The sequence below is a fragment of the Schistocerca nitens genome, chromosome 1 (assembly GCF_023898315.1).
Source record: "Schistocerca nitens isolate TAMUIC-IGC-003100 chromosome 1, iqSchNite1.1, whole genome shotgun sequence".
In the NCBI taxonomy this organism is placed as follows: Eukaryota; Metazoa; Arthropoda; class Insecta; order Orthoptera; family Acrididae; genus Schistocerca; species Schistocerca nitens.
Window position 1 is genome coordinate 288,763,297 of NC_064614.1, and position 21,617 is coordinate 288,784,913.

General features: G+C 42.4%; 1 protein-coding gene across 1 annotated transcript in view; it reads right to left on the reverse strand.

The window, feature by feature from the left end:
* Window positions 1-16,895, reverse strand: part of LOC126248240 (delta-1-pyrroline-5-carboxylate synthase) — a 204,232-nt gene extending 187,337 nt beyond the window's left edge. Inside the window, exon 1 of the mRNA XM_049949084.1 lies at window positions 16,718-16,895. Coding sequence (XP_049805041.1) covers window positions 16,718-16,864 — 147 coding nt within the window. The 5' untranslated portion in view covers window positions 16,865-16,895. The remainder of the gene's footprint in view (window positions 1-16,717) is intronic.
* Window positions 16,896-21,617: the final 4,722 nt, after the last annotated feature.

The following is a 21,617-nucleotide window of genomic DNA, read 5'->3' on the forward strand; positions in this document are numbered from 1 at the left end:
ACTTTCTCATACGCTCTCTTAATGGAACATCTGAGGTGTTACGCTGCGGCAGGATGTGTAATATATCGTAGACTTTTTTGTTCAAATGGTTCAAATGGCTCTGAGCACTATGGGACTTAACTGCTGAGGTCGTCAGTCCCCTAGAACTTAGAACTATTTAAACCTAACTAACCTAAGGACAACACACACATCCATGCCCGAGGCAGGATTCGAACCTGCGACCGTTGCGGTCGCGCGGCTCCAGACTGTAGTGCCTAGAACCGCTCGGCCACTCCGACCGGATCGTTTCATCACGTTCGTGTTTTCCCGCCTCGCTCGCCCTTCTCTCGTACCCATTTCTGCTAGCGCTCGTAGTTTAAGACTATCTGCATGTACGAGTTATTTGTCTTCGTTGCTCTACTTTTCAGGAGCGAACATTAACGATGGCTTTTTCTGCTACTGCTACCACTGATTTCTCTTTTTACATAATAGTTATTTCTAAATTAGATACAAGATCACTTATAACATGCTGGTCGTAACAGGTGTAATGCAAATTATGCAGAATGTCTTTGTTAGATTTAAGTGTGGGCCTCATGGACCTGACTTTGTCAAGATAAGTAACTAAAGAAATGAAAATTTCCATAAGTGCTCCCTTTCAAAATGGGGAATTTTCTGATGACATTCATCTACCTCACCAAAAGACAGGTGGATGCATTTCATCATCCTTATCGAAGGTACATGTAGCGAAGAAATTGTGTCCGAATACGGGTCTTATGAAGCGACTGAATGCTTTAGCTGACACGGGCATGGGTGGGGCTGTTTGTGGCGCACAAATCAGATAATGGAAACGTTTTTGTGCGTTTTAACATCGTAGTTGCAAGTACGTTAGTTATAAAGAGAGCAGGAGATCTGTTAACATGATGCGTTTTTAATCTCCTGGGTATAAACTACCGGATAAAGGAAACAGTTGTTTTAAACCAAGCTTTAACTTCCTTTTTTTTAGTGTACATCTGACTCCCCGTACAGGAGCTACGTGCCATAGTACGTAAATGTTATGGAAATGACTCTGTAAAGGGGTGGAAGTTTCACACTCCTTTTTGAACCTCAAGCATATCCTTCGATAATACTATTGACGACAATGACTGGAAACAGAAACAACATGCCTTGGCGAAACATTCCCGCGCGATCCAAAGTGGAATGACCACATTAAACAAACGGTAGGAAAGTAATTGGTGTATCAGAAATACTTCCACCACGCACCGTAAGGTTCCTTGTAAAGAATGGAAGTATATGTATTCTTAAAGGAGGAATTACGGCTAAAGAGTTCAACAGAGTTATTAATAAGACACGTATCCGAGAAAGGCGCAGTTATAGTCACATTCATTAACACGAAATAGAAAAGGTAAATCTTTTCTTAACGTGGTGGTATTATGACGTCATTTATTTCTGATTACTCCCAGGTGTCTCTACTAAGCCATTATCTAGCACATAAGCTATCTGTAACAAAGCTTTGTGAAAATTACACCGAGTCCAGTGCAGAGGTTATTTGATGACATGACTAGTAATCAATGGTATATCCAACATATATAAATACAACATACAGCCGTCAACACATTGAAACTAAATAGCACTGGCCGATAGATTTCAAAAGACGTTAACATACACACAGTCTCTTTTTCTATTAAACTCTAATTGCCATTTGTTGGGAGCTGAATACTGTAAAACACATAATGTGTATTGCTGAATATGAACGAATGCTAGAAATACACAGGAAATGTACAGTCGGTATTTGCCTTTGGCGCTAACAACTGAGAGAATGATCGAGAGCTTATCGACGTCTTCTTGCAACTGCTCAAATCCGTCTGCGTGATTTAGCAGGCTCTTCTTGCAGTGCATATGCTCTCCGAGGGACCATTTATGGTCCTTTGTCATAATAAAAGGGATTTCCCTATCTCAGAAAAAATTCTCCTGAGCTTCTGTAATGGTTTGGGCGATTGACGACAGCCCTTTAATGCGACTTTATTGTGGTTAATGTAGCGTAGCTCAATAGATCACATTATGAGAGCCTCAGGGAGCGCGATTCGCACGATTTCAGCGCCCGGCAAGTACATTCGGTAACGACGGCAGAAAATGGAGAATGATTTACGCGTCGTGAACGACAGGCTTCTGAATGTTGGAATTCACCTACCTGTGGATGCCTTAAGAACGAATATGACAAGACAAAAAATTGTTTTATGGAAAAATATTATTTTTTAGCCTGTGGTTTCTGTAATATCTAATCTCGACTGAACATTATAGGGTGACAAATAACAAATTCTTTTACGATTTTTGGTAAGATTAATAGATGTTTATTACGAACGCTTGATGAGAAGATAATATACTGCTCCACCATTCTACTACAGCTGAATCGCAGAGAAAACTTTTTGTTTCAAAAACATTAGTTCTCTAGTTTATTGTTCAGCTTCATTCATCCGATAAAGTCGATCAGCGAAGGTTTTCTTAATAGCCTCAGTCTATGTTGTTCTAAATATCACTTAAAATTTACACCGAAAAGTGAGTGACACCTGCCCCCCCCCCCCCCCCCGCCAACAATTTAACATCATTTTCACTTGTGCGTTGGAGACTATATTCGTAGTACATGCCGTAACTTAACATTTATTTACTTTAAAACTTCATGTTAGGCATATCCGCTTAACCCTAAATAGGATTTAGTGCTTCAACATAAGCAGCTACTCTATCAGTACGTTGTGCAATATTGACAATGTGTATTTGTGGACACTAAATGGAATGCGTTTAAGTATTTTGATAGACATGTTGAGATCACCAAGGTAGGAGAAGTGTCTTACTTTATATGTAATGGAAAAAAGGATCTAACCTTCAGACAAGCATCAAGGCGTGCACCAGTGACGACCTTTCTTCAATTACAGTACTACCAGAGGGTTATAAAGCCTATGTTCAGCTACGTAAACTATTTAGAAGTGTTACACAAATAGGATACTTTAAACGAGTAACGCAGTAATTCTTGCGAAAATTGGATGATCAGGAAAGATTATCCAAATAAACCCACGCTTAAATGTTATCTAGAATCCTGTACCAGGAATATGTAATTGATACTGAAGACAGATAGCGTACATGAAAGACTGTAACGCCCTTTGGAGGTGACTGCAAAGGATGTAGCCAAGCTCATTATATGAAGTGTCACAAAACCAAGAGGAAACTTGAAATAAATAAATATGCCTCGTTATCAAAAATCTCAGTACCACGATGTGACTTCCAATGGGACAGACTGATTTTCCACAGGGAAAATGGATTGTCACAGCGAGTCGTTTCGGCTTCACAACATCATGCTATTACGTGTAATAAGCCTGTATCCTCCGTCCTTGATATATCTCTTATCTACATCTAAGTACATACTCCGCAAGCCACCGTACGGTGCATGGCGGAGGGTACGCTCTACCATTACTAGTCATTTCCTTTCCTGTTTCACTCGAAAATAGAGCGATTGAAAAATGACTGTCTATATGTCTCCGTATGAACCCTACTTTCTCGTATCTTATCTTAGTGCTCCCTACGCGCAACGTATGTTGGCGGCAGTAGAATCGTTCCGCAGTCAGCTTCAAATGCCGGTCGCTAAATTTTCTCAATAGTGTATAGTATGTGATAAACAGTATCCGGACACCCCCAAAACATACGTTTTTTATATTAGGTGCATTGTGCTGCCACCTACTGCCAGGTACTCCATATCAGCGACCTCAGTAGTCATTAGACATCGTGAGAGAGCAGAATGGGTCGCTCCGTGGAACTCACGGACTTGGAACGTGGTCAGGTGATTGGGTGTCACTTGTGTTATGCGAGATTTCCACACTCCTAAACATCCCTAGGTCCTCTGTTTCCGATGTGATAATGAAGTCAAACATGAAGGGACACATACAGCACAAAAGCGTACAGGCCGACCTCGTCTGTTGACTGACATAGACCGCCGACAGTTGAAGAGGGTCGTAACGTGTGATAGGCAGACATCTATTTAGACCATCACACAGGAATTTAAAACATCAGGATACATTGCAAGTACTACGACAGTTAGGCAGTACGTGAGAAAACTTGGATCTAATGGTCGAGTGGCTACTCATATGTCACACATCACGCCGGTAAATGCCAAACGACGCCTCGCTTGGTGTAAGGGGCGACTATTGAATAATGAAAAAACGTTGTGTGGAGTGACGAATCACGGTACACAATGTGGCGATCCGATGACAGTGTGTGGGCATGGCAATTGCCCAGTGAACGTCATCTGACAGCGTGTGTAGTGCCAACAGTAAAATCCGGAGGCGGTGGTGTTATGGTGTGGTCGTGGGTGCGGTCGTGTTTTCATGAAGGGGGCTTGCACTCCTTGTTGTTTTACGTGACACTATTACAGCACAGGCCTACATTCATGTTTTAAGCACCTTCTTGCTTCCCAGTGTTGAAGAGAAATTCGGGGATGGTGACTGCATCTTTCAACACGACCGAGCAACTGTTCATAATTCATGGCCTTTGACGGAGTGGTTACGCGACAATAACATCCCTATAATGAACTGGCCTGCACAGAGTCCTGATCTGAATCCTATAGAACACTTTTGGGATGTTTTGGAATGCCGACTTCGTGCCAGGCCTCACCAACCGACATCAATACCTCTCCTTATTGCAGCACTCCGTGAAGAATGGGCTTCCAGTCCCCAAGAATCCTTCCAGCACCTGATTGAACGTATGCCTGCGAGAGTGGAAGCTGTCATTAAGGCTTAGGGTGGGCCAACACCATATTGAATTTCAGCATTACCGATGGAGGGCGCCACGAACTTGTAAATCTCATTTTCAGCCAGGTGTCCGGATATTTTTGATTACATAGTGTCCCTCGAAAAGGAGGTCGGTTTTCCTCCAGGTCTTCCCATTTGAGTTCCCGAAGCATCTCCGCAACACTTACGTGTTGTTCGAACCTACCGGTTACAAATCTAGCAACACGTCTACGAGTTGCTTCGATGTTTTCCTTCAGACATACCTGGTACTCATCCCAAACACTCGAGCCGTACTCAAGAATACGTCGCACCTACGTCCCATATGTGGTCTCCTTTGTAGGTGAACCACTCTTTCCTAAAATTCTCCCAATGAACGGAAGTCGAACATTCACCTTCCGGGTCACAGTTGTCATGTGCTCGTTCCATCTCATATCGCTTTGCAACGTTACGGTCAGGTATATAAACGACTTGATTGTCTTAAGCAGAACACTAGAAATACCGTATCCTAACATTACAGGTTTGATCTTCCTAATCATCCGCATTAACTTACATTTGTCCATGTTCAGGGCTAGCTGCCATTCATCACACCAATCAGAAATTTTGTCTAAGTTGTCTTGTATGTTCCTACAGTCACTCAGCTTCGATACATTATTGTACACCATTGAATGATCAGCAAACAATCACAGATTGCTGCCCTCCCTCACTGCAAAATTATTTATGAATATAGAGAACAACAGCGCTCCTATCACATTCAAAAAAATGGTTCAAATGGCTCTGAGCACTATGGGACTTAACATCTGTGGTCATAAGTCCCCTAGAACTTAGAACTACTTAAAGCTAACTAACCTAAGGACATCACACATGGATGTCCATGCCCGAGGCAGGATTCGAACCTGCGACCGTAGCAGTTGCGCGATTCCGGACTGAGCGGCTAGAACCGCTAGACCACCGCGGCCGGCTCCTATCACATTCCCTGGGGCACTACTGACGATAATCTTGTCTCTGATGAACACTCGCCGTCGAGGCCAACGTAATGGGTTCTATTATTTAAGAAGACTTTCAAGTCACTCACGAATTTTTGAACTTATTCCATATGCTCGTACCTTCGTTAACAACCTGCAATGGGGCACCGTTTCAAATGCTTTCCGGAAATTTAGAAATATGGAATCTGCCTGTTGCCCTTCAGCCATAGTTCGCAGTATGTCATGTGAGGAATGGGCAAGCTGAGTTTCACATGAGCGGTTTTTCTTTGTGACATGTGTCCTAAGCTTACAGTTCAGCTAAATCGCAGATTATGTATTCTGTTACTGCAGCTACCGCTAGTGTAGCCGAATCCAGGATTTTCCCACTGACATTGCGTTGTTATACAGTGACTGTTGTTGCTTTGCTCGTGCACTTAGTGTGGCAACACAGTAACGGGTGGACAGTTACGGTACTAAGTCGGCGCAGGGCGGTCGCGCTCGCACGTATGTTTTCGGGCTAGTTATCCGTTCCGTGCTCAGATAGTCTTAAGGCTTCAGTGTGATGTGATGAATGCCGTATTATGACAAGTGGAACTTCGCTAAAATTGAGTGTATTTAAATTGGTTCTGAAATGAGTTATCGCTTTCATAAATCCAACAATATTTGATCTATCTTAACAGTTAGCAATAGAGCCTTTCATTTTCTACTTCTTAAAAGTTACCAGCAAAAGAAAATGTATAATTAAATTAACGAGATAAAGAGGAAGGAAGCACCATCGTTTAATATAGGACACCAGCTAGTCGTGTTATACACGGACACCTGCGGTAATTTTCGGATCCAGAGTTCGATAGCCAGCGTCAACGTATGGTGAGTGAATTCTGAATTTTCTGTTGCGCCTTGGTGTTTCAAGCAACGTTGGACAGGGAAAAAGATATAGACAGTGAACTGTTACTTTGATTATAAATTACGTGTGCGACATACGTATCTGAATAACAGTGATTAGTCGGAGAGAAGATCATAGCGTAATCAATGGCGAGGATAGTCTTAATCAGGGCAGTGGTTATATGGATTTCATTAATGAATCAGAATTAATTAACAGAAACCAGATTGTAAAGGCTGTTGAAAACGAAAGTTCAAAGAAGACCTAGAACCGCGAGAGGCAGCGACAGACAACAAGCGCGTTCGTAATCCAGGAAGAGAGTATGTATTAATGCAAATTTTGCAAACATTAGATAAAAAAACAAGATGAGAATGATAAAAAGTTAAGAGATTTTAAGGCAGATGATCAAAATTTGTACTAGGTAGTACTAAGCAAGAACTGAGCGCCAATATGGGAAAAATACTCAATGAGATTAGTCAAAAACTGGGAGATTGGAACAAAATTTTGGATCAAAATGTAGTATATGTTTGTAATAAGACACAGTTTCAGTTCAATAAATTTACGGAAGTAGTTTGTGATAAATAAGCGTGCGAACAGAACAAAAAATCGGTTATTAAAATAGAATTAGACGTGCAACAGCAATATTCCGATTTAGAATCAGAGGTACAGGAATTGGAAGAACCAATGGATGATGTAAAAATTTGCAACACGCAGGTCACTACGAACAGGAAGTAGAAATGCTAATGCAAGACAATCGTGGGGAGGGTTGCGGCACTAATTTCATCGTCGATAGTGAGCTCAGTCAGTGACGGTTTAAAGACTTTGGTCAGCACATAAAATTACACCCAGTTATTTTCCTAAAACAATTTAGAACTTCTTTCGCACAAATTCAGAATGAGTCAGGAAAAATTGATATTTATACACGGCACATGGGCAAAGGTGGTCGAGCGTGGGGAAACTGTGTATCTGACCAATATATGTATGGAATTGATATTTATGTCAATAAAGCCGCACAGAGCGGAGCGACAGATCTTCAGTTGCTGATTTGGTTCTTTATAAATCAGAATATCCCATAGTGCAGTGATTGATGTAGATGACATAGCGCAACTCCAGGTATGTTTACATCTGGATATTTCGAATTCTGAGGTAGCCACGTCAACTGTGGGTCACAGATCTAGCTCTGCACCCTTCTATTGTCCTCCTTCGTTTCCAAACCTTATAGCTGTTACCATTTCTGTATTTCACTTGGAAATATTACGTATCTGGTTACGTAATTATATAATAAGTTGCAGTTTGTCTTTCACAATAACACCAATTAGATGAGTTGTTCAATTCATTATACATTGTTTTGAAGCTAATAAAGCTTGTTTACAGACACACCAGCAAGACAGACTAGGGTGTGCTGATTTAATTTCTTCTGTAAAGGATATTAATTACTATAAGTAAATAGTTGATTAGTTGTTATATACATTTAATTATTTTGATAAAATCATTTCTTCAAAGTCACATCAAGGATTTATTTTTATGAAGAAAGAGAGGCTTTTCACTAAAATGTGCCGTTAATTATCAGAGATACTTACGTTAGGTGATACAGTTCTAATATTGGACACATACTATAAGGAGTTGTATTTTTTTTTCACTCATATTTTCTTGTATACCTACGTTAGAGATTTTTCTTTGGTGTCATATGTACTTATTCTTTAAGTTCTGTTTACGTCTGGTGACTGTTAAGTTCATATAATTAATGTGCTTGTTAATTTATTATTCTGTAGTATTTAACCATTGTTTCCTTTCAATCTGCTGGGGCCTTCTTTTCTAGTTAATTTCACACTGGAACTTTATGTTGCCATAAATATACAGACGAAATTTTTTAGGTCCAGGATGTGTGAGGATCCTATATCCCCGCAAGGCGATACATTTATCCCTATATTACTTGACAACTGTCGTTAAGTTTATGGTTTAGTTTCATCGTAGATTACGTATTGCGTTACTGCAGCTACCGTTGGTTTAGCCAAATTCAGCACTGGCTCGTTGACAATCCGTTCTTATGTAGTGACTGTTGTTGCTTTGTCCATGAACTTGGCGTGGCAACACAGCAGTCAGTGGACAATTGCAGTATTGAGTTGGCATTTGGTAGTTGAGCTCACTATCATGTTTTCGGGCTATTCATCCGTGCCAAGTGGGATCTGCCTAAAACAGAGTGTAGTTAAGTTGGTTTTGAAATGAGCTAGCATTAACCCAGTCGAAACTTTCATTGTCTAGTTCCTAAAAGTTATTAGAAAAATGAAACATATAACCAAGTTACTGACGTAATGACGAGGGAAGCAACGTCATTTAATTTAACACACCAACTGTTCGTTTAATATACGGTAGTGGTGCATGCGTGAGATGAGTGTACAGAAGAATGTTGTACACTGAGACGTACGTATACTGGAGTCAACGGAATGACTACATAATAGATGAGGAGTGAATGACCCTCATCTTGCATGTAGAGACTTAACAGAGTATATATTTTCATTCATAATGTCGTTTTGATACTGGATCACTGCTATATATTCGGACCTGAGTGTATCGACTGTGTGGAGTGGATTGATGGAACTCATGCCACTGTGTCGACTTGGTTTACACAGAAACCACAAGTACCTCAGGGAGTAATGACCATGTTAATGCCGTGATGACCGAATACGATATTACCAACTGTTGAGTGGCATAGCAAACAAACACCAAACGTGGCGGTTTGGGGCGCTATTGAATTCAACTTGTGACACTGGATATTGAATTTCTATATTGAATTTGTACATTTCCATGTATATTATCCCTTGTTAGTTGCTGGACAGTGATGCAGTAGCTATAGCGTTCCTACACGGCATGAACATATTTTCAGTACCGCAGAAGGATATATGAGTTCGATTCGGATATGAAATTTTGCGTAACCTATCGTTTGTAAAAGTTGCTAATTACGCAGCTCATTAACTGTACAAAGTGTCAACTGGGATTCGCCTCATTGCGCTCGTGAGTACAGCGTAGTACAGGTACTTCGAAGTCGTTTTCCTTTGGAAGGAGCCGGCCGAAGTGGCCGTGCGGTTAAAGGCGCTGCAGTCTGGAACCGCAAGACCGCTACGGTCGCAGGTTCGAATCCTGCCTCGGGCATGGATGTTTGTGATGTCCTTAGGTTAGTTAGGTTTAACTGGTTCTAAGTTCTAGGGGACTAATGACCTCAGCAGTTGAGTCCCATAGTGCTCAGAGCCATTTGAACCAACCTTTGGAAGGTACTACATTTGTAAAAAGTTGCTTTCATAGTATGGTGCAACATTTTGTTTGTTAACGATGATTACAGATATCGAAATGAGGAGAAAAGTGAAAAATTTGTGCCAAAACAGAGCCAACTGTCGTTTAGTGGCGCCGCGAGAGCCGTTAAATTTTATGTGCCCATGCGCCAGACGGGCTAAACAGGGTGTTAAAAAATTCCCGTTACAGACTTCTACGACTTGTAGAGGGGAGTGAGTAGATAATATATTGAATTGGAACCCTTGCCCGGAATCGTACCTTTTTCGTGCTACAGCCATTTGTAAATATATTGGTAACGTGGCCACTTTTACAAGTAATCGATTAGGCGTGAACCAGTACATCACTTGTTTCAAAATTCCACTCACTAATAGTCAAAGAAATTGCTCGTGTACTCGTTGACGGCTTCTATTCAACGTGATGCAGTACGGCCTCTTCCAGTTCGAGTTTGCGGCGTGTCCACGGAGCATCACAGTCACGTCTGCTGGAGGTGAGGGAACTCCTTTTCGAAGCCGCTGCGTAATTGTGGCAAAAAGTATATGCGATGGAGTCGGACGTTGTGGAAAACGATATTGATAAAGGTGACGAGCAGCTCTTCCATTACCGTGAGATTTGCCTCGCCGTTCAGAACGATCATGCCAGTGTATTCTGAAAACGTGTACTCAACTATGTTGCTCTAATACTCACAGACACCCGAATGAGGGTCAAACCAGGTCAGAGAGGTCGGATAGACGTCAAACGACATCGGCCGTACCGCCGTAACCCCCCCTCCCCCCCCCCTGCACCCACTACCCTGTTGCATACCAACATAGCAAACATGTTTTCAAACGGCTGCAGCACGGAAACGGTACGTTCCCGGACATGGGTTCCAATTCTAAATAGTACTTACTCAAACCCCTCTACAAGTTTAAGAAGTCTGTAACGGGAATTTCCGAACATCATGTATTTAAAAACAATCTCAGAGTTATTTTTCGTAATGCAGAGACATTTCTGTACAGCCTGCTTTTCGGTGTCTGTACTCCCCTTAACAATCGGATTCTTTTAGAGAAAGTTTCTTCCACAGAATTCAGAGCGTTTACCATTGAACTCGAGAATTACTGCTGTTTAACCACCTGTTTTGTTTCACAAAAACGACCACCATCTGCGTGAACTCCTTGAGATGACATGCAGATCTGTTTACGTAATGCTTTTGCATTTTCCTGCTTGTAGTGAAATGACTGATTTCAAAACCACTGTGCTAAGAGCAGAGAAGTGTGTATATGATCAATTTGTGATGGATTTCGTTTCGCATCGTTGTCGGAGGAGAACTTCCATGTCGTTAACATTTTTTGTTTGTCTGTATCATCAAATTATAAACGAAGCTGGTTCCCGTTTCCTGGACATGGGTGCTCAAACCAATTACACACATCAAAAAAAGTTTTGCATCACCCGTTTCCCAGAACTCCTCAGGAGAGACGTTGACTCTGGATACTGTATCACAGACACAGCCCCTTTGACTGTTCAGAGATGTCACTTAACTCGCCCAAAGATGTAAACAACCATTCATGAGCAGCGCCCATTAGACGGAGGGGGTGCGACAGCCGATCAGTTCCAGTCAATCCACCAGGATTGAGGTACACGGCTCGTGTTGTCTGTTGTTCAACCATGCCTAGACGGTCAATACCGCGGGTCGATGGCGTCCGCATTGTTACTTTATGCCAGGACGGCCTCTTAACAAGGGAAGTGTCCAGGCGTCTCCGAGTGAACCAAAGCCATGTTGTTCGGACATGAAGAAGATACAGAGAGGCAGAAACTGTCGATGACATGCCTCGCTCAGGCCGCCCAGGGGCTACTACTGCAGTGGATGACCGCTATCTACGGATTATGGCTCAGAGGAACTCTGACATCAAAGCCACCATGTTGAATAATGCTTTTCGTGCAGCCACAGGACGTCGTTTTACGACTCAAACTGTGAGTAATAGGCTGCATGATGCGCCACTTCACTCCCGATGTCCAAGGCGAGGTCCATCTTTGCAACCACGACACCATGCAGCGCGGATGGACCCAACAACATGCCGAAAGGACCGCACAGGATTGGCTTCACATTCTCTTCACCGATGAATGTCGCATATGCCTTCAACCAGACAATCGTCGGAGACGAGTTTGGAGGCAACCCAGTCAGGCTGAACGCCTTAGACACACTGGCAAGCGAGTGCAGAAAGGTGGAGGTTACCTGCTGTTTTGGGGTAGCATTATGTGGGGCCGACGTACGCCGTACGCCGCTGGTGGTCATGGAATGCGCCATAACGGCTGTACGATACGTGAATGCCATCCTCCGACCGATACTGCAGCCATATCGGGAGTATATTGGCGAGGCATACGCCTTCATGGACGACAATTCGTGCCCCCATACTGCACAATTTGTGAATGACTTCTTTCAGGATAACGACATCGCTCGACTAGAGTGGCCAGCATGTTCTCCACACATGAACCCTATCGAACATGCTTGGTATTCATTGAAAAGGGCTGTGACCCACCAACCGTTCTGACGGATCTACGCCGAATCGTCTTTAAGGAGTGGGACAATATGGACCAAGAGTGCCTTGATGTACTAGTGGATAGTGTGCCACGACGAGTACAGCCATGCATCAATGCAAGAGGACGCGCTACTGGGTATTAGAGGTACTGGCGTGTACAGAAATCTGGACCACCATCTCTGAAGGTCTCTCTGTATGGTGGTACAACATGCAATGTGTAGTTTTCAGCCGTCCGTTGTAGCCGAGCTGTTCTAGGCGCTTCAGTCTGGAACCGCGTGACCGCTACGGTCGCAGGTTCGAATCCTGCCTCAGGCATGGATATGTGTGATGTCCTTAGGTTAGTTAGGTTTAAGTAGTTCTAAGTTCTAGGGGACTGCTAACCTCGGATGTTAAGTCCCATAGTGCTCAGAGCCATTTGAACCATTTTGTGGTTTTCATGAGCAGTAAAAACTGCGGAAATAACGTTTTATGTTGATCTCTATTCCAATTTTCTGCACAGGTTCCGGAACTCTCAGAATCGAGGTGATGAATAACTTTTTCTGATGTATGTAAAATTGGTTCTCGAAGATCTTTGTCCGAGACTGTGAAAAACTCTGTCTGATATATTCCAACACTTTCGGGAACTTATCGTACTACATCGGATGACTAGTTTTTATGTTTCTAGTTAGTATCTGTTGTACTGTATACAGTGACATTTATTTAAGTGCTTCATTTAACGGCTTTTTTATACAGATGTCGCCTCTTTACCTAATCTCAAGTGTACTGTTGTGGACCGTGTAATCATCATCAAGGTTCACGCTTCTTCGTAGTTTCAGTTCTTACTAAATTCACTTGTATTTCAGCATGCGTTTCTCCATTATTTTTGCATAATTTCATCTCAACGTAGTGATATAATCGCTCCTTACATAAGCGTCATATATGTGACAGTTTTCAGTTGTGGTATGGGTCCTCTGTTTCTTCATATAACGCCATTAAGATAATTCGAAGAGTCATTTCAAATGGGTCCCTCTCATCCCTTATTTGTTGTATTCTAGCTAGTTAGGTGTTGATTACGTACTTAAATGGATAACTGACGTGACGATGAACATTCGACAAATATTTTATATGTTGCGGAACTTTTAACTTGTTGGCTATCTGGTCAGGTTTACCGTCAATCAGTCAGAAGCTCTGTTATCGCTTTCGGGCATTTACCGGTGTTTAATCTGTTGACGACCGCTGATATTATATGTTTGCACAGAGATTACGGCAGACACGCTTTTGGCGACACTGAGCAATCAGACTGGAAAACGTGGCACTGATTGAAATGTCTCTAGATAGCTGCCACAGAAGTGTCCATAACATGAAATGGCACCGAGCACTCATATGAAAAAAGATACGGTGGCACTGACGTAACATTTAACTTCGAGCCCAACTTCACTGGATAAACGTTCTGTGATCATGTCTTCGCTCTGATACAATTCATACTACAAAAAGGATAATACTTATTTTATACGTAACGTACTTATATTACAACGTTAGCATCACAGATAATACGGAAACCATATGTTTCTCTCCACGATCATGTTCCATACTCGGAAAACGCAACGAAAGCAGACAGGACAAGTGTTTCGTAGTACTTTTGTTAATCTACTTTGGATGTTGTTGTACAGGTAGAAATCGCGTTGATGTGAGTAAGTGTATTATGTAGAGGACGTAATAAAAGTCCATTGCAGAGTAAACTTTCCCCTCGTATCATCCAGGGCACAACAGCGATGTGTGTATGTATGTGAGGCTAAGCTGTTTGTTTGCGGAAGATAAGAGCTGATTTTGCTCCTTCTGCGTCCCGAGGCAGCCAGAGGTCAGTGCTTGCCACGACGACAGCTGCTCACTTGTTTTATTCCAGAAGATCATATCTGCCTCCTACAGTTTAAAAGCCGCTCAGAACACTGACCTTGGTGGCAGAGACTAATGAAGAAACTGAAGTTGCCACTCGAGAAAATGCTGTTTAGCCGAAGGAAATGAAGAAGGTAAACTGTCAGTATGTTAACTAGATGTCGAAACGCTACAAGTATCCCCAGTTAAAAAAAAATCCTGAGTGATTACATCAACTGAGATTCGATGCCTTTAACGTCCTAATACCTAATAGAAATGCCAACAATGAGTGCTTTACAATACCGGGCTGCATTCAAAACATTGTGAAAGTAACTTCTGTCATCATAAATATTACTTACATTAATTTCAAAATTCGTTTAATTGTTTAAGCACATATTGGTGAAGTTTGTTTTCAGTCTTTTAGCATGGGCAAAAGATACGTATACACCTAACACCGTGCCTAGTTCACGGATATGGGGCTATATTCGCTGTATGTTTGTGGGTGCTTTCCTCCTCCCTCCATCTTCCCTCGTCGTCCTCCTCAAATATCCCCAGCCCTCCCCTCCCAAAGCTTTCTATGATTCAGCAAAGGGTACAGTGACGTACATAAACATAAATATTAAATTTCCACCACATGACGGTTAAGCGTTGACGCATGCGTTTCCATGTAAATTTTATTGGCTCTAGTCGTAAAATACATGGAAATAAACCCGTTTTGTGTGTAATGAACAATATCTTGCATACAATTTAAATAACACAGACTTCTATGAAATACGAAACATTTTTCATCCCTTTCTCATCCAGCGATTTTCGACGGATGTACGTTTTATAGCTGAAGAGTACGTCGTTTATGCTGGGATGTATTTGCTTTATTTGTGTTGTTTGATACAATCTTAGACAATGTTATCATCACACCTTTAACCTCTTTAGCAACAAGAAAAATAATGTAGAAGAAGAGTAGTTCCATGCACAAAAAGAAATTATTAACGTGAGGTGTTCCGTTCAGCTTGATGCCTGAAATCTGCGAAAGAAAATCGAAATAATACCGGGAAGAAGAAATGTTGTGTAACTGATTTTCAACTAGTTTTTTTCACTTTGTGCCTTCAAGGGTTCCGGGTACATCATCGCCAATTGTCACTGGACTCAGTGACAAACGGACCTCATATAATTACGTCTGGAGTAATTTAAGGTTTTATTTTATTGACTTACTTTCGAAGCCTGTCATTCGTGTGACTGGTTTGTTGCGATCCGCCACGAAATCCTCTCTTGTGTCAATCTCTTCATCTCACAGTAGCTCTTTTAACCTACGTTCTCAGTTATTTGCTGGATGTATTACAATCTTTGGCTTCCCTTTTAGTTTTTACTCTCTATGCTATGGAAGTTATTCCTTGATGTCTCAATGCATTTCTACGTCATTTTACCTCATCTTCTTGTCATTTTTTTCCTTATGTTCCTTTCTTTGCCGACCCTACCGACAACCTCTGATGTGTACAACTAATTTTCAACGTCGTTCTACAGCAATTCTTTGATTCTACTCATGCGGTTTTCCCGCAGTTCATAATTCACAACCATGTAATGCTTGCTCCAAATCTAGATTCTCACAGATTTGCTGCTCAAATTAAGACCTATTTTTGGTACTTGTAGATTCCTTTGGCTATGAATGCCCTCTTCGCCTCTGCTTGTCTCCTTTTTATATCGTCCTTGCTTCGTCCGTCATATGTTATTTGGTTTCCAAGGCAAGAGTATTTCTTATCTTCGTCTACTTAAGATGGTAGAACTACACAAAACAATTTTCGGGAGGGACAGATACGTTCGAATAGGTAACATATTTGTTCATCAGTCTGGGACCAGTTGGGATTAACGGAGGAGACAGAGGATCTTGAAAGGCCGGGCCATAGCGTTGTAAAAAAGAGGATGCTATAGAATTGTCCTTACTCTTAAAATTATGATATAGTACGTTCCAAGATAAGAAGTCAATTATTTTCTCTCGCTTATATTTTGAGTAAAGATCGCGATAACAAAATTAGAGACGTTATTACTTGCACCATGACGTATGTATAATGATTCTTTCAGTGCATCATTTTGTAAAGTATAAGGGGGAAGAAAACCATATTGATACACTAAATCCACATCAAACTATGGCCTTGTATGTACAAAAGTAAGAGTGGATGTAGACCACTAAGCAAACATCAATGTTTGCACTCCGTTTAACATAGCCTAGAGCTATGGCAAAGCTACACGTATGTATAAAATGGCAAGCTGTCAGTGGATCCGATACCGTTGTACGACTCTAGATGAGCCGGTAGAACGACGAATAGGTTACACCGCTTCCAATGCCACCCGGCTTCTGTGTGCCACTGTGGTGTTCGTTCTAGCATGCTATCTGACGACTTATTTACTTGAAGTGTAATCTCTAGCACTGTTTGACGACTTGTTTACTTGAAGTGTAATCCTGGCAGTGCGCGTTCGTACCTGCTGCAGGATGAGGCGGGGGGCGACGGTGCGGTGGCCCCTGCGCGCCATGGCGTGGGTGGCTGCGGGGGCGGGGGTGGAGGCGTGGGTGGGGGCGGAGGCCCGCAGGCCGCCGGTGGCCGTGACCGCTCGCGCCGCTCTCCACATGGTGTCGCTGCTGTCTCCGGCTGACGACTGGCCGCTGGCTGACCCACTGCTGGACTCTGCGCCCCGGCGCCGCTTTTGTAGCGCGGACCCTTGAGCCGAGCTCGCTTATCAACGGCGGCACCGACCACTCACGGACGGACTCGGCCACTCTTCCTGCTTTCGAAAGATGACACCACGAATCCCGCCACCGCCAGATGTGTATTCTTCATCCACTACACTCCACAACGATGATACACATCCATGAGAATCGAGACGTGTGGATTGAGTCCATATCTATCTCGGGTACGCCTTCCATTCCAATAACAGAATTCAGAATTTCTCTCTCTCTCACCAGGATGAAAATCAGCTGGTATCGTCACGTCTCTAAAGGCCATTTCCGAGAGTAGTCCTCTTCTTGTGATTCTTGAAACCTCTGAAAATTATTGTAGAAAATGGTTCAAATGGCTCTGAGCACTATGGGACTCAACTGCTGAGGTCATAAGTCCCCTAGAACTTAGAACTACTGAAACCTAACTAACCTAAGGACAACACACACATCCATGCCCGAGGCAGGATTCGAACCTGCGACCGTAGCGGTCACGCGGTTCCAGACTGTAGCGGCAGAACCGCTCGGCCACCAGCGGCCGGCAATTATTGTAGAAATCAGTCAGTCTTTTTCCTTTATTATTTCTACTACCGAACCTAAATTCTCTAATAATTTACATTCCTTCATCTACTACAGTGTTCCAATTCCCATCACTATTAGACTCCAGTCTCCCTTTATATGCTCATTAGCCGTTTAATATCTTCATATACCTCCTCTGTTTCCTCATCTTCTGGCATGTACACATCTACGTCTACATGTAAAATTTGCAAACCACTTGAAGTGCATGGCAGAGGCTACGCCTCACTGTAACAATTATTAGGGTTTTCTTCTGTTCCACTCACGAAATGAGCGCGGGAAGAATGATTGTTTGAATGTCTCGGTGTGTGATGTAATTACTCTAATCTTGTCGTCACGATCCCTACCGGAGCGATACGTAGGGAGTTGTGGCATTCTCCTAGAATCATCATTTAAAACCGCTTTTTGAAACTTAGTAAGTAGGCTTTCTCGATATGGGTTACCTCTATCTTCAACAATCAGCTAGTTCAGTTTCTTCAGCATCTCTATGGCACCCTCCCATGGATAAAAAATAAGTGACCATTCGTGCTGCCCTTCTATGTATATATGCAATATCCCTTGTTAGTTGCCGGCCGGAGTGGCCGAGCGGTTCTAGGCGCTTCAGTCTGGAACCGCACGACCGCTACGGTCGCAGGTTCGAAACCTGTCTCGGGCATGGATGTTTGTGATGTCCTTAGGTTAGTTAGGTTTAACTAGTTCTAAGTTCTAGGGGACCGATGACCTCATATGTTAAGTCCCATAGTGCTCAGAGCCATTTGAACCATCCCTTGTTAGTTCTACTTAGTAAGTGTCCCACACACTTGATAAAAATTCTAAACTGTTGTTGATAATGGTTTGCTGTCACTAAATTACTCACCGTAACTCACTGTCTGCCCTATCACCCTCTTCACAACGTATGCTACAAGTTCTTTATTTTCAAGCATAGGATTCATTATGAACAGGCAGGTGGGGCAGAAAATAGTAAACAGTTCACTGATAAGATTTCTCTCATCAGAATGGACACGAAACGAAAACAATAGCTCAGATACAATACACAATTGAAGAAAAAATGTTCCACTTGTAATAATCTAACAGGCACAGAATGAGAACTAAAATTAGGCCAAAGAGGCAAAAGTAATGAAAAGTAGGGGGAATGAGAATAACAATAATTCTGGACCGCGAAGTATACAGACTGAACGAATTCTGCTACCTTGGAAGCAGCTCACGCATTCCTGGACAACGAAGTATACAGACTGAACGAATTCTGCTACCTTGGATGCATCTCTTATCTGGACCACGAAGTATTCAGACTGAACTAATTCTGCTACCTTGGAAGCAGCTCACGCATTCTTGGACCACATGAACGAATTCTGCTACCTTGGAAGTAGCTCACGCATTCCTGGACGAAAGAAGCGTACTAGTATCAAATATCGAGCTTAATCTGAAGCAGTAATTTCTGAGACTAAGTTTGCAGCACCGCACTGTATGGAAGTGACCTGTGGACTGAGGGGTAACCGGCAAAAAAGAGCATCGATGCGTTTGAAATGTGAGGCTGTTTAAGGATGCTCGAATTTGGATGGACTGATAAGAAATGATGAGGTCTCCGCAGAATCGGCGAAGATAGGTACATGTGGAGAACACTTCCAGGATACGAGAGGGAGCCGCAGAGGGTAAAACTGAGGGAAAGACGCAGATTATAACATATCTAACAAATAATTGAAGAGGTTTGGTGCAAATGCTACTCTAAAATGAGGAGGCTGGCCACAGGAGAAGAGGTCGTGGTGGCCCACGTTGAACCAGCTAGAAATATAAGGCTTCAGCTCCAGTGTTCAAGTAAGCGTTAAGAGGGTCTGTAGGTAAATAACCATGCCGTCATGAACGTCGGAAGAGCTAAAGTACAGCATAGCTCTTAATGAATTTGTTATATGGAGAGCAATCAGAAAGTTTCCGTTCGAAGGCTGCACAGGCAAGAATATGTTTGCCGATCAGACAATACCGCCTTGAACACTGAGGCAATCATCCCAACGACGTACCAGGTTGAAGATAGCCGTTTGGTAAAACACTGTGTCTTGTTGCGTGAAGAGGTTCATAACTGCCTGCTGCACATCCTCGTCCGATAAGAAGCGTCACCCCCTTCAAGGCGTCTTTTAAGGGACCGAAGACGTGACAATCGCATCGGGAGAGATCGGGACTGTAGGCAGGTGCTCGAGTGTCTCCCCTGAGTTGGTCCTTAATGGATGAGGCTGACCTACCAGATCGACCGGCGGCTAGTGTCGAACCGCGACCACAACGGGACTTGGCGCACCATTCAACAACGGTGGCTTTCGACGGACACATCGTCAGAAACAGATTCTTCCTTTTCCATTGGATGTCTACCAGTGTTTGATCTTCGGCAACCAAGAAAAAAATAACAGCCTATTAGTCCAGTTTGTACGCATTTGGTACCTGCCTACCTGTCGGTGCTTATGTACCTGCATCGGAGTCAGACTCCGTTGCATATAGACTACACCTCCAGTCAATGCTCTCTTCTGAATGTACAATTCGTCCGTGTTAATTCAAGATCATTCATAACAGAAAAACCTTGGGGCCTGGTGCTGCAAGTTTGTTTCGCTTGTTGAGCGGGTTGTCCACGTACGTTTACGGTATTGCAGACTGTATCAGATGGAGTTACAGCGTATCCTCACATGGTTAATTGAGATCAGATCAGACTGTTGCGCCAGCTGGAGTTGTTTGGCGAGTGCGCAACGCAAAAAGTGTGTGCACGGACAGTGACTCACTGCATGGGAGAACACGTCTCTCACGACGGTGGTCTTCTTAATCAATCGGCGTCATCGGTTAAAGATCATTAGTTTTAAATGATAAACCGCGTAATTCACAGATTTTTCGTCAGGTTTCAGTTATTTTCAAAGAATTCTTCTAATTTTGTTACCAAATGAACTTCTAACGAACGTCATAATTCATTTCGCAGTGAACTGCAATGCGTGAAGCGCGTAAAACGATAAAGTAACATAACAGGTTCAGTTAAAACTATGGTCGACTACTCTGGCACGCATATTCCCGGAGAAAAATTTCAATAAATATTTTTCCGGAATGGCGAGAGTATTTTAGCCTCACAACCGATGTGCGTTACAAGTGCGTTTGACGTGATTAGAAGTGAAAATAGCTTCAAAGTGAACAATGTGAGCGGAATTAACCGGCAACTGGCATTTGAATCTCTACTACATTCCGCCGGTTTTTGGTATGCTTTTATGTGCGGAAGAGCGATACGCAATGAAATTTCGTGTGTGCTTGTCGTAGGACTCTTGTCAACCGACAAAACAGCATCTATATAATACACAATTTTTTTGTATTTGCTCTTTTGAAACATTGTGAGTAATGAGACCGCACCACAGTTTGTTGTTTTGCGGTTATAAGCTGTTTACAACATTTTCCACTAGCAGCAATAGCATTTTCTTTACAAAACTTGTAAACAAATTCCATGTCGGCATATCTGGCAATCTTTAAATACTTCTACTGTCACAGACTGACGGGAACTGTAATCTGTTCCTACAAAACCTCCCTCAATGAGATTAGAGTGAATAGATCTGAATACCAAGTTTATGGCACTAACGAAATCATTCAACCATTTATCGTCGGTTATATTTGTAGAGAACAGTAACTTAAGTTCCTCTCTATTTCAAGCCGCTTACCTTCTTCATATACGTTGAAGATGGGTTTATCAACCACTGTCACAAATAAATCTATTCAGAATTCCTGGTTTTACGACATACGAGGAGGAGATAACAGAAAGAAAAAGAAGAAACGAATTACGTAGAAGTTAATTAATGGAATATAAACTCAACAGGAGATGTACAATCAATATTGTACGACACAAATTACCAAGGTTACAAAACCTATAATTCAACCAGCTGAAGGAAAAATAACTACCTCATAATGCGAAAAAGGAGAAAATCTCTAATGCTAAACTGTTCCAAATAACTCATTCTATTGGCAGCACATTATTTATAAAATACTCATCCAACCGACTCTTAGTGTGGTTTTCTGTCATAGCCAGTTGCCAATGTGGATTATCGGTGGAGACTGAGATGATTCAGGGAAGCTTCTTCACATATC